We start from the raw sequence: 17083 nt of genomic DNA, 5'->3' as shown, positions 1-17083 counted from the left end.
GTCTTACCTTTCAATTGAGCTAAAATCTTAATGTTGTGGGGCTGATGTGTAAGCCCAGTTCTACAGTGCATCTTAGTTCTTGACGATTTGATGACCTGGAAAGTGATTTCACATTTTGAAGGCTTTTACATTAAATCTTTAACAACCTCCTTTTTTAGCAACTGACAAATGTAGGTTATTGAATTAAATATTTAAATGGGGGGGAAGGAATACATGAAAACAGACTGTCATTTGTGAGTACACACCTGTCCTTTCCTCAATGTATATCATCTTTCCCTCTGAGTTACTTTTGTGGCTTTATTACATACCATCCCTCAGTTGTAAAGCAATCTTCCCAACATTCCTGTGAGGCAGGGTCTGCTGGCATCCTCTTTGCAAGAGCTAAATCATCAAAATATTAGTAACAAATTGAAGATAACCTGGGGAGTTCTTGGTAGAACAGAGGAATGATGTCTTGTGTTTCACTCCTTCCCAGACTACTGAACTGTGTCTGTAGCATTTCCATATCTCTCTATGTCCTTTACTGTTCATGCCAGTAGGAACTTGCAATCAGATGGTTCACAGTGGTGGTGAGGAGAACTGATCATTTCCCTTTGAAATTTCCCTTTGTATCTCGAAATTAATTTCCTTTTTATCACAATATTTTACAAAATTCATGGTATTGCAGACTTCTTCGTTATTTGCAAAATATGGTAAAGTGGTTTACTGTAACTTGGATGAGAAATAGGCATTGCATCCAATGGGCAAAATTTCCTAACTAGAAATAAATCCTGAAATATTATCTACGTAGCTGGTTTGATGGACTGGCATGTTGTTAAACTTGGCTTCCCACTGTGAAAATCTACTGCTATAGTGAATTTTTCTTACTTTCCACATAGTTTGGATGTTTCTGATACCAGAGGAAAATGTTTCCTAACATTTAACACAGGCCAGTTTCCTAGGACTTGATACAGTTATCTACCAAATTTGAGGGAAAGATTTCAGTAGGCTAGTTCAGATGTGAATATCAGGTTCATGTTTCTCTCAGTAATCTGTTAGTTAACATAAAGCAAGTTATTTAACCTTTCCCTGCCTTGCTTTGCTCCTCTGCAAAGTGGGAGAGCTAAACTGTAATTGTTAAATAGTTTCAGGAAGGTTTCCATCTTGAGTGTTAGAACACGGTAAAAGCCACTGACTGTCTTAGAGAGTACTCATTGAACAGTATTGGCAGTATTTTTTGCCTGGAATTGTCAACAAATAGACAGGTCAACTTTTACTAGTTTTTAACTGTAGCTGTAGAGCATTAATGATGACTCACAAATTTGGTTTAAGAACATTTAAGTAGCAACATTACCTGTAAACAAGATTGGCAGTTGTTCTTAATCTGTAGTTTTGAAAAAGTGTACTGAAACAGGTTTGAAACTTCATCTTCTAATCAATCTTGTGCACAGTCTGGTTCTGTCTGTGTATGCTACCAGCCCCATTCAGTCCATTTAGATTCAGGAACATTCTTAAAGAAATGTCTCTGCAAGACAGTGACTTTTATAACGTGGGGGATGTATCCACTGGCAAAGAGTATTTTAGGAGTCATTGTTCTGAAGTAGAATGTCTTTCTCCTTCCCGAAAATTTCTTCTATTTTTATTTTCTCAAGGAAAAAGGCATGACTACCGTAGCCTTGGCTGGCCAAGTCCCGATGAATGCCTGAAACTCCGCAGAGTAGAGCTTACAACTGTAGCCAGCACGTGGCTTGCTGTTTCTGCTAAAAACATTGAGTGAGTATCTGGGATATGACCCCTAAGTAAGTTACCTACACAAAGCAGGACAGTTATGTGGTCTTCAGTGTGTGTAAACTGAAGATTTTATGTTAGAAAGAAAGAACTTCAAGGATTTCTAAGAAGTTTGAAAGCATTATGTGGAATGTCATCGATTAGACTTGAAAAGTGCAAGTGCAGATGAAAGATCCAGTTTCTCTTGCTTCTTGCGCTACTCAGATGGGATTCTGCCAGGTTCTGGGCAGTTTACTTTCACTAGAGAGCTCTTTCTAATGACTATTCTGTTCTCTTAACTAATTTGACTTGTTTTATGACATTTGTAGCATTACAGAACACATTGATTTTGCCACACAGCTGCAGGAGCCAGCCATGGAGCCCCTTTGTAACCCAAACCTCCCAGCCAGTATGCATACTTTGGACCACCTGCAAGGTGTCTCTAGTCGGGCCAGCTTGCATTACACTGGAGAAAGTCAGCTGAAAGAGGTATGCCAGAGCTGAAGGCTGTCACACAAAAGTGACCATACCGTGGCAGATTCAAGGTGCATTTAGCTCAGTGCCTTGTCTCCAGAGGTGACTTTCAGTGAGTGAATGCCTGGATAAAACTGTAAGAACAGTGCAGCATGAAATTTTACCAGAATGCTTTCTCAGCCATCTACAGTCTGCCCTGAGGGAAATCCTAAAACACCATTAGTGTCTCTGTATTTGTAGCTCTATGTGAACGAATTAGTGAAGGTAAAGTCCAACTCAGCATACTCAGAATTTCTAGTGTTCTTAGTATTCAGTGCCATGGAGTTATAGCACTGTGTTATATAGATGGTATCAACTCAAGATAGACAGTTATGTTTAGGTTGAAGTAGGTTACAGCATTTGTAAAATGCCAGGCAAAAAAGCAACCAATGAGCAAGGGAACATCTCTTACCAGGTTCCAGCATCTAAGCACTTTTACTTCCTCTTCCACAGGTCCTACAGAATCTTGGCAAAGACCACTACTCACCACAGTCACTAGAACAAGTTGGTACTCGAATAGCCAAAGCTTTGGAAAAGGTATGTGTAAAGGAGATGAGAAGTCTGGGCTTACTGCTCATGACTGGCGTAGTGGTCAATCCGGTCGCCAATCGTTTGTCTAAAATCCTGCTCAAGGAATGTATTAGTACTTGGACTAGGGATTTGTGTCTATTTAGCATCTGTAATGCCCTCACAGGTATTTTGTGGAGGTATATCCTATGCTTACACTATCAAGTGTCTTCTATATCTCTCTGCTGAAACCTGAGCTTGTCAAATGTCCCAGTGTTTCCTGTGCCCTGTAGTGAGCAGCATTGCTGATTATTGATTTGTTAAACTATTTCAACAGTTCTCAGCCCTCTTCTTTCTCTTTATGCTACATTGACTTGGAGTTTATGGAAAGTGGAGTTAAGCCATATCTCCCCTCTCTACTAACACTCCTGGCATGCTGCTGTCAGACAGCTCAAAGGGGCTTCCTGTTTCAGCCTGCTGCTTCTACCTGGTGCAGTGTTGGCCTGAGGTGTCAGATGTGTTCAGGCAGAGGTGTGGTACCGTGTGCAAGCCTGCACTTCTTGTTCTCCCCAGGGAAACCCAAGCTTCCTAGCTAAAGGACCTCAGCTGTGAGCCCTAGGATGAGAGGATTAGGGAGATAATTTTCACAGGATCCACAAAGCAGTCGGGGATTGCTATTCTGTATTTACTACTCGTAGGGACCATATCCCAAACTACTGTGGAAAAGGGAGCTCAATGAAAACAGTTTGATGCCCCTAGTCTGTTGGACCTAAAGCTGTCTGAGGTACTTGCTGTGCTTTGAAATTATTACCAATATAGCTTTGTCCATCCCATGAAAGTAAAGACATTACTCTTATCCTCATGTTACAAGAGTTAGTTTCTTTTCACTTTAGATGTATACTAGCTTTTTCGCTTACATGCTGGTTTCCCCTGCAGACACCAAGATTTATCCAAATAGGCTGAATATATAGTGCAGAGATTAGAAACAGAATTCTCAGTATTTTCCTTTGTAACACAGGGCATGGGAGTCAGCCAGATAGAGACTGGGCTTTGGCAGGCTTCTGGACTGAGCTGCATCCCAGGGCATCCTTTCTCTTTCCAGTGACTGCAGGGAGCCTACAGGTCCAATCAGCTAATTTAGCTAAGTTTTTTCCTTCATGTTGGGTAATGTGTGTGCTCATATAGATGCTCAGCATCAGAGAGCTGGTTAGAAGCTGTTGTGGCTGCTCAAACTGTTGTTGCTGTTGAAAGCTATTTAACTGCTGTTCTGTTCCTAAGGAAATGATGTTGAACTTGGAATTTGTTTCATTTGGCAGTCTCATTTACCTTGCTGTTGCATATATGTTGTCAGAAACTTTTTGCTGCTTTGAAATAGTTTAATGCTCTTTTAAAGTGTAACATCCTCTACCTCAGTATATCAAATAAATTAGAAGAGTGAAAGATAGGAAGAGTATTCACTACCAGTGTTTACATGACAGTTTCTTGTGTTCTTCTTTTGCCAGAATCAGACTTCATGGGTCCTCTCTAGCATGGCAGCTCTTTACTGGAGGGTGAAAGGCCAAGGAAAGAAGGCAATTGACTGTTTACGGCAAGCATTGCAGTATGCACCCCATCACATGAAGGTGTGTACATGTGTGTGCCCACTTCTCAGGTGAAAGAATGTTTTGCTTGTCACAGCAGAGCTTTCACAGACTGTTGTTAAGGCCAACAATATCAGGTGTCTGTAATGTATTAGATACTAGCTAGTTGAAGTGAAACCAAGATTTTCACCCTTTGTTTAGTATAGACTTAAAAAAAAGATAACTGCAGAAAAGGTTCAGTGGAATTTCCTGCAGTTCAGTGGGTGTGACATCTCCTCTGGGCATCCCAGACTTGAAATTCCTCCTGTTAGTTAGGACTTTGAGTCTTCATCAGCCATTGTCTGGACAAGTCTAACCTAAGATGTGGGTGTATGTTTTCCGGTTATGCTTTTAGAGAAGGGAGTATGTCTTCTGGTTGTGCTTTTAGAGAGGGTGGAAGGTGATTATCTAAAGGAATTACTTAAGTGCTTGAATCTTAAGCATTTGGGCTATGAATCTCGGTTGTACACTTGTCCTTGATTTTGTGCAGCAGTTCCTTGCTCCAAAAAAAAGGCAGTACTTTGGACACAGTCTTCTCTTCAGTGTTTCAGTTGGCTGAAGTGCTCTGTACCCTTCACCTTGGCAGGTGCTGTGCTGAGCCTTGTAATGTCTGCTCTTAAACACCAAGCTCCCCCTTGCAAACTGATAAATGCAGTATAGGCTCCTTACTCAACATAGCAGATTTTTCTTTTTGAAAGTAATTCACGCTTTCAGGATATTATTAGGAAGATTTAGCCATTAACAGCAGCAATGCCTCAACTAAGAAATGTACATCCCCACTGCACATCCTTTGTATATTTCCTGTATTTCTATTTATTTGCTTTATCCATTTAAAACAAGGTTGGAACGAAGACCTAAAACATCAAGCTTTTGCTTATTTTCCTGTCTTTCCATGTAATTGGTTCCTCAGGAAAGGAGTCCTTAGCTGTGTGATTTGTAGGGGTCAGACTATGGATTGGAAACTACAGTTTTTCAAAATTATGGTGAAGTAGTGCTTTTGTCTAGAAGTATGATATAATGTTGCTTGAGACAGTATGACTCTCCCGCGTTGTGCCTTGTTTTTGTCCTCCATATTGAAGCTGCCCCCAGAGAAAACTCTGGATCTTGTTTGTAAAGATAGAGCTGCAACTTTTAATTCAGTGCTAACTCTGAGTAAAAGCTATTTTGTGTATTTTGGTTTATCCTCCTCTTTGTTTTTATGCACTTTGGCTACTTTCTCTTTACTTTTCTCTTGCAAATAAAAGGTAATTAATTTTCCTGTGAACTTCTCTTGTGATCCTGACTTCCATAATATCTGCTTTTCTCCATAACTTTTTATTGTCCTGTTGAAGGCACTTAAGCCTTGGTACTAAGCAGTATTTTGAAGATTTGAGGCCCAGCTCCCAGAGAGTCTGTTCTGGCTGCCAGGGCTCTACAGTTTTTTCAGTCAGACAAGGTCACAGTCTGGAAATCCAGGAAATACAGAACATACCATCAGTGTCTAGCTGAGAAAATTTTATTCATAGCTATTACTCAGCATCAGAATAACAATTCTGTGGCAGAGGCAGGACAAAAAATGATGCATCTGTTGCACTAAGGGTTAGACCATATTTTCTTCCCTGCTGTCCCCTTTGTTCATATTCCCTTTCCTTTTATGCAAGAGCTGAAGGAGGGTATTCAAACAAAACAGCTTCTCTTGTCTCTAAAGAGTGCGCCTCATCTTTGGAGAGAAAAATAATCTAAGAGCTTCTGAAAACAAAATGTACTTTCATTTAAGTGAGTTAATTGTTGAGTTTTTTCTGTCCAAGAGTAATGTTTGTCACTATTGTGAGTGGATGTGAGGTTTTTTTTTTGTTTGTAACTCAGGCTCAAATGCAGTTTTTTATTAAAATAGGTCTGGATCATTATTCTCAACATCAAAAGAGAGGGAAGTGGGTAGGAACCAGATTAAGTGTGGTTTGGTGGTGGATTCTTCTGTTTGTCTTGCTGATCCTGAGACAGTTGCAATGGAAAGAAACTGTTTGTTGCTTGCTCTTCTCCTCCAGGATGTACCACTAATAAGCCTAGCAAACATCTTCCACAATGCCAGACTCTGGAATGATGCCATCATTGTGGCTACCATGGCAGTGGAAATAGCGCCGCACTTCGTGGTGAATCATTTCACACTGGCCAATGTCTATGTAGCAATGGTGAGTGTGCTGTTGCCTAGGTATGGCTGTCTTTGGGACACTATTTAATGTATGTGAAAGTCTTATTCTCACAAATAATTTTGAAGGAGCAATGTTCAAGAAACTTGGTATGATCATCAAGAATTAGTATCTTCAGAAAGACAAAACTTTTACTACTTATTCTACCCCTGTTTGTCATTTAGTACTTTAAGGCTGACATTTTCATAAGCTGGCTTAAGGATGCTGTGTGCAAAGCTTTGTAAAGATAGTAGCAAACAATTGGTAATTTAGGTTGTCCACCCATCTAAATACAGGATTTTTTTATCGTACTGGAAAATTGGTGATTAATTTGGTCTCTATCTTGAAGAGCTAAGCTTGCAATAAGTAAAACCCAACTCTTAGTTGTGAACAAACACAAGGGAAGTTAATTTTCAATATAATTTTCAATTATTAATGCCCAATATAATTTTCAGATTGAACTCAAATTTCTTTATACTGTCTATATATACTATTAAAATACACCTTTTTAAAAATCAAGTTTTACAACTCACCTTGATCTAGTTAGTCTTTATGATATGGGCAGAAATTCATATTATCTCTACTTCATAGCTAAAGTTACTGAGAAAAGGAACTTAAGAGAAAAAAATAAGTGATGAAACTGACTGAAAGCCCCAGAATGTTTTGGGTCTTTTCTCCTCTCATTTTTCCTCTAATACACTATTGGATGTTAACATGCTTTCCTAGGTAATAAAAAAGCAGGGTGGCATAGGTAACGAGATTTCATCTATACAAAAATAGATGCTATTTCCACATGAATGCTTCTAACTACCAGCCTGGAGTCCAGCTTATCAACTGAAATTGTCTAGTTATTGTATGCACTTTAAGTTTTGTGGGGGGGTTGTTCACGTTTACTCTTTTTATTGAGTAATCTTTTAAAAATAATTTCAGGTTGTTTCTAAAAATGTTAGCTTTTCAGAAAATTTGATGATTTTGCATTGTCCATTATTTTAAAGCTTTGATCTACTCAAATTCTGACTGAAATCTGTTTTTAGAAGTTACTTTCACAGCAAGAATACAGAGGTGTAATATTAAAAAGAAAATGCAAGAACATTGGTCAATAATTCTCAGCAATAACTTGACTCCTTTCCATGGATTATGCAGAATTGAGTCATTAGCCCAAGAAAATATCAGTTATTTGTGGGAGAAGGAAAAAATCCTAAATCACATGGATTGGTTTTGTTACTTTTGTACATATCATGCTGCACAAGTGGTTGGGATGGGAAAGGCATAGAAAATGTGTTCACAGTTTTTAGAATCTGACTCTTTGCACTCTGGTTTCTTTCTCCACAGGAGGAGTTTGAAAAGGCCATGAAATGGTATGAGTCAACACTAAAGCTTCAGCCGGAGTTTGCCCCAGCAAAGAACCGAATCCGCACCATTCAGTGTCATTTACTTCTGAAAAAGGAGCGACGGTCTCCTTAGAGATCAGCATCTTTCTCTTTTTTAAAAATGTCATTATTCTCTATTCTGCTCTTAAGTGTGCTAAGATAAATTGATGAATTGAAATTTTTAACAAGACTGTTAAAAAGAGATGGGATTTGGATCAAGGGTTCTTTTATTATTTTTTTGTCAAATAGAGGAGCATCTTTGGAAAATATATTTCACAGACCATAATTTTAAAACATCAGTGTAAATATTAAACCAAGAAACTTCCATGAGTCCATGACCACCTGTAACAGGACCTAGGCACTGTTAGTTTTTCCGTAATGCTCAGATTGGCATCAGCATCCAAAATAACTTGCTTCATGTCTTATAATCTAAGCCACTGGAAATGCAAAGCACACAACCGTACCAAATAGTAAGAAGAGGTAATCAGCAATTCATCCATGTGAAACTCATGCTTTGTCCAGTCTTGTTCACTCCATACCATATTTCCTGCTTTTTCGGAAGGAGAGGAACAGACTTTTAAATATTTATTAAAAACATGAGAAACATGAAGCATTTTTGGAATTCTTCGTTTCTGTTGGGGAATGAGGAGGAGGAGGTAACAGCAGGACCCTAAAGTCAAAATAGTTTTTAATCATATTTGCAGGGAAGAAAAAAAAAGGCAAAAATCCCAATAAGATGTTTTATATTTGTCTGTATATTCATAGCCCTCTGCCTCCCTGAGTGGTTGATTTACTAATTCTTTGTTCACTGTATTTCTAGCCGTTTTGGAATGAGGTGCAAGTTTATGCTCACCCTGAGCCATACTTTCAGCTGCCAAGGAGGAGGAGGGACATGGTGTCAAGGTATCAACAACAAAAAAGTCAGGTGGAAGATTTCCAAATCAGTTCTGTCTTTGGTTGGTGGAGGACATGATTCTCCAGAATCAAAAAGGGCACATACTTGAAATAAAATAAATTGTTTATGAACAACTCACAGCTTCTCCTGTACTTGTGTATGTGATGCGCCACTCGCAAGAGTGCAGGTTAGTCTGGAGGAGCTACAGCCTTTCCTTGGGAGCAGACTGAGCTGGGAGCCTGGAAAGCCTTGGACAATCCTGAACAGACAATGATTTCCTGCGTACCCTTGGAAAATTCCTTGCACCGCTGTGTCTCACTCTGTTTGTGGCAGAAGGAAATAAGGAAAAGTTAACTAACTCAGCTGTCATGGAAGCCACTCTGCAGCTTCTAGTGTTAAACATGCTTCTTCATGATTCTTTTTAAAGAACTAACAATGCTTTTGAACTTACTGGGTATTTTTTCTCCCCCAATATTTTTCCTGTCTCATTGATGCAAATTAAGAGTAAGTATGGCAGTGGTAGAAAGTGTGACATCAGTGTAATTTTTATTATAGTGGAACTTAGTACTTCATAAAAGGATTCTTGAATATTTTTATATATGACTGAAGATGAGCAGTTCTAATGCAAATTTTACCTCTGTTTTATTGCAAGTAATTTCCATTTATCTAGGAATCCTGACAGAGGTATGAGCAAGTGCTACTTTTGGGTAGATTTTTATTAAAAGTGTGTGAACCTGTCAAATTTTTGTCAAGAAAGTCAACAGCATGTCAGATTTTATGTTCTTCCCAAGGCTACTGGAAGGCTGAATGTTGTTGGCTGGAGACAGGCATAACTGTATCTCTGTATAAACTCCAAGAGGAAGATCACTTCATGAAAGGTTTAATACCACCACTAGGATCATGGACTGGGATAATGCATTACAAAGATTTCTGACATAGAGCTGTGAAAGGGGAAAATAGCAAGGCAAGTGCAAGTAAATGGAAAGAATTTCCATTTGATGTAGGAAGAAAGAACAAAGGCTTTTCCTTGAATTAATGTGCAGAGCAGGTGCTTTTATTCAGTTTTGTTAACTAGTCTGCTTCACTTTTATAGTGGTTAATAAGTATTGGGAGTCACTTAAATACATTTGGTAACTCTCCCGTTTCATATACTAGTTTTAAAATGTGGTATGCAAAAACCTAGCTTGGTACTGAGCATGGGCCTTACAACATGGTTTCCTAATGTATCACATGGTTAAATCAAGTGGTTGCCATGTACTGAGCTCTTTTCTACTGCATCTGTCTCACTGCTGCTGGGACATGCTGAGATTTAAGTCTAGAGTAAGGCTGGTCCTTAAGAACCTCAAGCATCAATATTTGGAGCACTGGTCATGACTTTGACAAAAGATGCAATTAAAATAGACCTTTTCTGGATCAGCAAGGATTATACTCATGGAAAATGTTGCTGGGCACTTGAAATTGGTAATTAATACTCACACCAGCTTACATCTTGCTTACTGCAGTGTTTACTGATTTATTTAAGAAATCCAGCAAGATGCACTGTACGCAGACATCAAGCAAAAATGTAGGAAGACTGAGTTTGTGTGTGGTCCTACTTTAAACTGGCAGCAAGGAGGTAGCAGGACATTGCTGTTCTTGCTATCTTTTGCATTTTCAGAGAATTTGCCCGTTAGAAATGGTTCTTGAAAACTGCAGTAGTCTGGTGATGGGTTTTTCTTCTGAATCTTGGGTAAGTACTTAAACGTGTACTGCCTTAGGCCCATAAAATTTGTATGTATGGATGTTCATTTGCTACTTGGCTACTGTGTGCTCTCTCTGCCATACAGCCAATTTTAAAATAGCCTATGCTTCTCTCTTTACTGTATTTCCTGAAATTTTAGGTAATTCCTGGATGTGTAGTGCACAAGCAGTACATCCAACTGAAGCAGGAAAGTAAAAAGATCTACTTGGGAGCATAAACTTGGCCTAATGCTAGCAACAGTGTGTGTCTTAAAGATTTCACCCACTGGTGATCTGCTGGGGAATGTTGGCTTCTGCCCTTGGAGAAGGCTAATGGAACACTCTCATGTCCATGCCTTCAACCCTTCTGTATAAATGCCAAGAAGTGCTGGACTTCAGTGCTTTGACTGTGTTCAAATGTTAGTCAATTAAAATTAATTATGCTGATCCTATGAACAGAAAACAAGTTGGGCAGCATGCTGAAATAGGGGCCACTGAATTTTTAAGAGCAAAAGTGTGATTCTCTGCAGGGTAAGATACCTATTCAGAGAGTACATGCATCTTCTTCCGTTTAACTTATTTCAAAATAAGCTAAGGTGGTTGTCTAGGCTCTGTCTTTCATGCATGGGAAAGATGGTTACCTTGAGAGGGTGATTTACCCTCCCTGTTGTAGAGTGTGACAAATTACCTGTTCCTTTCCATGGACTGTTTGGATACCTTTGACAAACTGAACTTCAGTATGGTTTCTAATAATGAGGCTTAGTAACTCATTTCACATTGATTGCTCTGCTTAACATGTCACCAAAGTAGTCTGATTTAGGGATGACATAACCGTAGGTAAATAGCAAAATTCTCTCTTCTCCAAAAAAATGGGGTTTTCTCAGTTGTTTTCAGAGCATATCCAGGAATGAAGTACAAATGGGAAAAAAGTATCCATTTGTTCACAGATAGCATCCTTAAAATCCTCAGCATCCTCACTTTAGAGGCTTTAGATAGCCTCTAAAGCTTCTGACATTCAGGGTTTTTTTGAGGGAAAATGGTACAGGAAAAGAATCAGACACTTGTATCTATGAAGTGGTTGGATTTGATTCACTGTTGATGCCTTAGTTGGACTGGTAAGCACCGCACTGATGCCATACAAAAAAAGGAAACACTATATTGGCATCCAATGTGACCATAGGATCATATTCAAACAAGAGGTTTTAAAATGCAGTTGAGACTGACATCATCTGTGGACACCTTGCATCACCTGTGAGAGAAAATCGCCATCAGAAAAGTTTTCTGATGCAGCTCACAACCTTCTTTTCTCTCGCTCTTTTCCTCTCACAGGAAAAAGGTCAAAAAGAAACAAAAACCCCACAGCCTCTCCCTAAGAATAGTATGGTATAGCTGAAGATGCTAATTAGTTCTGTTGCTGTATTGTGATGCTTTTCCTTCCTACAATTTGCAGTAGCTGCCATTAACTTGTCTGGGTACCAATTTAGAAACCCCCACATTTGGACCCAGGTCAGTAATGTTCCTACCCTCATTGTTGTCCTCCTGTATGACTTTAGGCAACATGTTTCCCCTCCTTGCTGTACCTCTCCCTCCCACACATTGTCTGATGTCTTTTTAGAACATATTGGGGGGGGGGGGGGAGGGGCGGTGGTTGGGACTGAAATTATTGCTGTTTATGAATTCAGGTGAGAAACTGTTGTAATCAGAGGTTATGAATAATAGCAACCCAAATGAAAAACAACCTATGAAACAGGGAATAGGCCAAGTTTAAGTCTGTATCAGCAATGAAAGAATGAAAATGCTTTAGAAGGACTTGCCTGGGTATTCAGGAAAACACAAGCTCCTCTTCTGCAGAGCTACTGGATGTTGCATGGCAGGTTCAGCTGATCCTCCCATCTCAAGCATTACTTAGATGTGTCCTTCTGGAGTGCTGCAGGTTGTCTTGATTCTTAGAGGACCAGCTGGCTATGTTTGAGTCAATGAGACTCTTAAAAGAAACATCCCCCAAGAGAAGGCTTTGTCAGGTGTGGGGTTGGTTTTGTTGATTTTATTTTTACTCTTGATTTGCTGAATGTACTCAAGTGTGCCAGTATTTATTCAAACAAAACAATTTGAGTCTGTGAACACTGAGGTTTATGAAGCTTTCCTATCAATTTGTGGTCCTCTTGCTGAAGTTCACTGGCTGGTCATCTGTGAGAGCCAACAGAAAGTTGTGCAAATGACTACTACAAAAGAAAAGACAGTAAGTTTAAAGGCAATTTGTTTTCACTACCATTTTTAGGGAATCAGCACAAGAGTGGCACAACCTATATTCCGCACAAAGAAAGTTTAAAAAGTGATAATCTGAATTAAGGGAGAGGGTTCTTGTACTTTATTTTTAAGTATTGAAAAGCTCAGGATTGATTAGGAGCAGTGTTTTGATAAGGCTGACTGCTCAAAAAAGCATTCCTTCAAACTTTTGAAGCAGCTGGTTTTTTAAACTTTTAAGCCTAATTATCTATTTCTGGATTCCAGAGCAAAAATAATAGCATTCAAGTTCAGTAGTCTCAGAGGAGATGCAATGACAGTGCCACAGAAGGAATGGTTTTGAATACAGGTGAGCAGGAGTTAGCTTTGTGGTATTTATAATCTAGGGGTATTTTCTTAATGCAGTTGTTTTGATTTGTTGCATTTTTTTTTCTTTAATCTAGTTTCAGGCTTCTCCTTCCATTTCCAGTCCTTCAGAACCAGGTCATTACTTGTCCAACAGTGTATTGCTGTGCATGTTTATATGTGCCTATGGCATGCCAGGTACTTCACAGAAGTGCCAGTCTCTGCTCTGAAGGGTGTACAGCCCCAGACACTGGCCCACAGAAGAATTTCAGTGGTTACTGGTGCCTTAGCCAGGGATCAGACAATTGTTGAGTCAAATCTTCTGGCCACAGCCTCCATGGTGACACCACTGGTGGTTTTGAAATCCAACCCATCCTTATGTCTCTGAGAATAATACTCTGACAAAACAATGGTCATCATTCTACTACAATTCAATGGAAAATTTTTGTTTGTTTTGCTTCTTGATCTAAATCCAGTCATGTCCCCTCTCTCTGATAGTCTAATTCTACTGTTGGTTTGGTTTTTTGTTTTTTTAAAGAAATTACTTCCCAGAGCTGCAGCTGTTACAATTACAGTATGGTAGCATGAGTTACCACAATGTCTTAGGAGTGTGTTTTGCTGTGCCCTCTCTTGTGATTCATATGCTGAGGAGCAAAGAATTGGTATATAAAAGTTGTTAAGGGACACCAACTTGTGGGCAGATGGAATCCAAACAAAAATGGATGGAGGAGCCAGTCATATCCCACTGCTATGGTAGAAGTTAATGTAGGAAAATGTTTTCTCTGTGAAAACAGAGAAGAAACCAGGCTTTAGTGGTGAGACTCTTGAAGGAGAGAGAGGAAGCTCCAGGTAGATGAAGCAAGGAAGGCAAGGGTCCTGCTTTTTGTACCATCAGAGACTTCCTGGTGGCAGAACCAGACAAAGTAAAAAGGACAAAGCAGTGGGCTAAGTGGATGGTTGCTTCTGGTTGTCTGGAGGCATCACAAAACAAGGAGAAGGACACCTAAGAAGCCGTGAGTCAATGTTGCAAAGCCACTGCAGGCAGTGGGGCACCTGGCATTGACATGCATTCTTGCACGGTCCGTGTGTCCATGGAGTTTGGAGGGCCACAGCTGCTCAGCCTCCCTGGCCCAGGGACAAGCCTAAGTGCAGAAACGTCCTGGGAGCATGGGAACGAAGCCTCCCCTCGTCACCTACAGCTGGGAGTCCAAGAGGTCAATTTCCAGTGAAGCATCTGTTCTTTTTGAGACTGCTACTTCTGTGTTAAAAAAGATCATTAACAGCTTTTGTCCCTCATTTTTTCTGTGACATGCTTATCTAAGGCATGCCTTCCTGACTAAACTGAGGCCTGAGCAGACTCAGCTTGACTTCTAGCCTACTGACTTCTTTGGGAGGGTAGAATACTTGGTTGAAAGCAATTTTAAGATTTTTTTATAATAAGACTGTAAGCATCCGTAATCTGCTTTTTTATTGCCTTCTCAGGCTAGATTGAAGTTACCTCTGGAAAAGAAGGGTCAGGATGTGATTCCAGTAACTGAGGTGTTCACACCAGGGAAACCAATCTACACCTCACACACAGGGAGGCATCTTCCCACTCACTCTTGCCCTCTTTCCTGGGGACCTGCAAATAGTGAGTTCTGTCTTGTGTGACACGGGGACCTGTCACACAAGGGTGTGGGCAGTTCGCTGTGCAAGTGGGTGGCATGATGGCAGAGTGTGTAGTCCCTAAGCATGGCTGGATGCACACATTTGCACAACAAAAAGTACATGATGTACCCTACCTCAGTCACTGAACCAGTTCTATTAACTATTACACTGCCATAATGAGAATTGGGTCTAAAATCTATTTAATCTGTGTGTTATCTCTTGAATACAGTATTGCTTTTACAGTCTTTTTCAGTCATCTGAGAGAGGTGAATTGAATGATCTTTCAAACCCTACTTAATTCCTGACTGTCATCATAGGGCAATTTTAATTATTTGGAGCAGCTTAGTCAGCACATCAGGTTGCAAGAGCTCTACAAGGGTTCTTGTCACTGTGGGTCTACATGGGCCTTCCTTTGAATATCTATAGCAACACCCCCTACACCTGCATGCAATAACCAACTTTAGCAGGAGCATCACTAAAACCTCTTAGAAAATTGGGTGGCTGCAACCCAAGTGACAGGAGCAGATCAGATCAGTGCAGCACTGCTTCTGGTACCCTGACAAAGAACCCTCTGTCCCTTTTCATAAACAGGATATTTTGTGCCTTTAGATGCCTAGAGTGTTTCTTATGAAACACTTTCTCCTAAAATGTTTCAAAGACATTTTGACCAGAAGAACAAACAATTTGATGTATTTTAGTGTAGGCAAGGCTTGCTTTCTTCAGTTGGAGGACTTGCAGGAGATAAAAATAAGGGAAAAAACCCAAATGGGTAGAAGTTAATTTAGAAATGCTTCGGAAGAGAAGCCAAGACAAACCTCTTCTATTTGCCTGTAGTTTCAACCTTCCTCAGTGCTGGGCAGAGGCTTAGAGCCTGCCCATTCCATTACCTGTGTGAATCCAGGGACAGAGCTTTTATTTTCTTTCCATCTTTTTATGTATTGGCTTAGCCCTGAGCTTTTTGTTTGTTTGTTTGTTTTTAATCCTTTTGACTGACTGCATGGCAGTTGTAGTTCTTTCAGTCTGGATAGCATGTCCTAGCATATCAGGTTACTGTGATTTCTTTGTTCAGCACACAACCCTTCAAGTGGGTGAAAAAGAAGAACAAGACCTTCTAGTATTGTCAGCATGACTCTAGGAAGTTTGAGAGGGGAATGAGAAGTGTGAATGAATTCACAATATTCATTTAAATGTTGGTATTACTAGAACGAACAGCAAGGTCACAGCAGATAAAATGTAAATTAATTCATCCCTGTGACTCTTTCACTTCAAAGTGTCACCAGCACCCCTTGATTACCATCTCAGAGCCTTGCTTGCACACTACTCACGAGATCTCCAGCAAAATGGATCCTGGATGGCATGGCTTGGTTTTCAGGGGGAGAGCCCATGAGCTTTACTCTTTTTTGTTTACATTAATCTTCCCTTACTTGCAGCAAAATGACCTCTTCTCAGGGCTTCAGTCACGAGCTTTAGTTCCCAGGCACCCACATTTCTCTGTGCCCCACACCATGCAGCTCGGCCACCTCTGTGAGTGCTGCTGCCAACTTGGAGCAAAGGCAGGAGACAGTGAAGGTCGAAGGAAGATGGGGCTCTGGAAAGAAACCAGGCAGTGGCATCTGTCAGCTTGTAAGTGCTTTCCCTGTTCCTTGCTGTCTCCTCCAGCCTCTTAGAGCTGCTGTGTGGGAGGAAAGAGCAGCACCAGCAGCTGGAGGAAAGTGGGAGGAGTGGGAGGAAGAAGAGGGAAGAGCACCTGGGGGCTGAGAGCCAGCCTCGCTGTCTGCTCCCTCTCACAGTTCCCTCCAGCTGTGTTTCTGTTCCTCACCTAGACGTAAGATCAGAGGGGCTGACGAGCAGGTCGTGGTGTGAGCAGTGGCTGTGGGGCAGTGCCCACCACCTCACTCCCCCTTGCCGTGCTTCTGTCTTTCTCCATGCCGGGAAAAGTGCTGTCACTGACACTGAAGCACTCCAGCACTCTCATGCCTTATTCTCTCTACCTCCAAGTTAATGAATGGGCAGCTGAAGCAAAGATGAGAAGTGGCCAAGGACAAAACTAGTATTGCCTCCTCCCTGGATGTATTTGGACTTGGATGGATGGTCTATCCTACTAGGAGCAGGTAAGATTGTCCTATCCCAGTACACCTCTCCTATGCCATCCCACGGACTGTCCCAGCATCTTCCCGGGGGGAGTCACTGTGATGTGAGGGTCTTGCAACTCTTTGCCAGTCTGGGCACACCAGGTTTGTTGAGCTGTGTGCCCTGTCTCAGTCATGCTACCTGTTCTCCTCCTCTGCCACCGCACTCTTGGTCTCTCTTGAC

General features: G+C 40.7%; 1 protein-coding gene across 1 annotated transcript in view; it reads left to right on the top strand.

The window, feature by feature from the left end:
* Positions 1-8953, top strand: part of TTC17 (tetratricopeptide repeat domain 17) — a 42444-nt gene extending 33491 nt beyond the window's left edge. The window contains exons 20-25 of the mRNA XM_031055794.1: positions 1632-1752; positions 2076-2235; positions 2713-2796; positions 4269-4388; positions 6410-6553; positions 7883-8953. Of these exons, the coding sequence (XP_030911654.1) occupies positions 1632-1752; positions 2076-2235; positions 2713-2796; positions 4269-4388; positions 6410-6553; positions 7883-8014 (761 nt within the window). The 3' untranslated portion in view covers positions 8015-8953. The remainder of the gene's footprint in view (positions 1-1631; positions 1753-2075; positions 2236-2712; positions 2797-4268; positions 4389-6409; positions 6554-7882) is intronic.
* Positions 8954-17083: the final 8130 nt, after the last annotated feature.

The sequence above is a fragment of the Geospiza fortis genome, unplaced genomic scaffold (genome assembly GCF_000277835.1).
Source record: "Geospiza fortis unplaced genomic scaffold, GeoFor_1.0 scaffold66, whole genome shotgun sequence".
In the NCBI taxonomy this organism is placed as follows: Eukaryota; Metazoa; Chordata; class Aves; order Passeriformes; family Thraupidae; genus Geospiza; species Geospiza fortis.
Note: the sequence above shows the minus strand (reverse complement) of the source record. Positions and strands in the feature narration are given on the sequence as shown.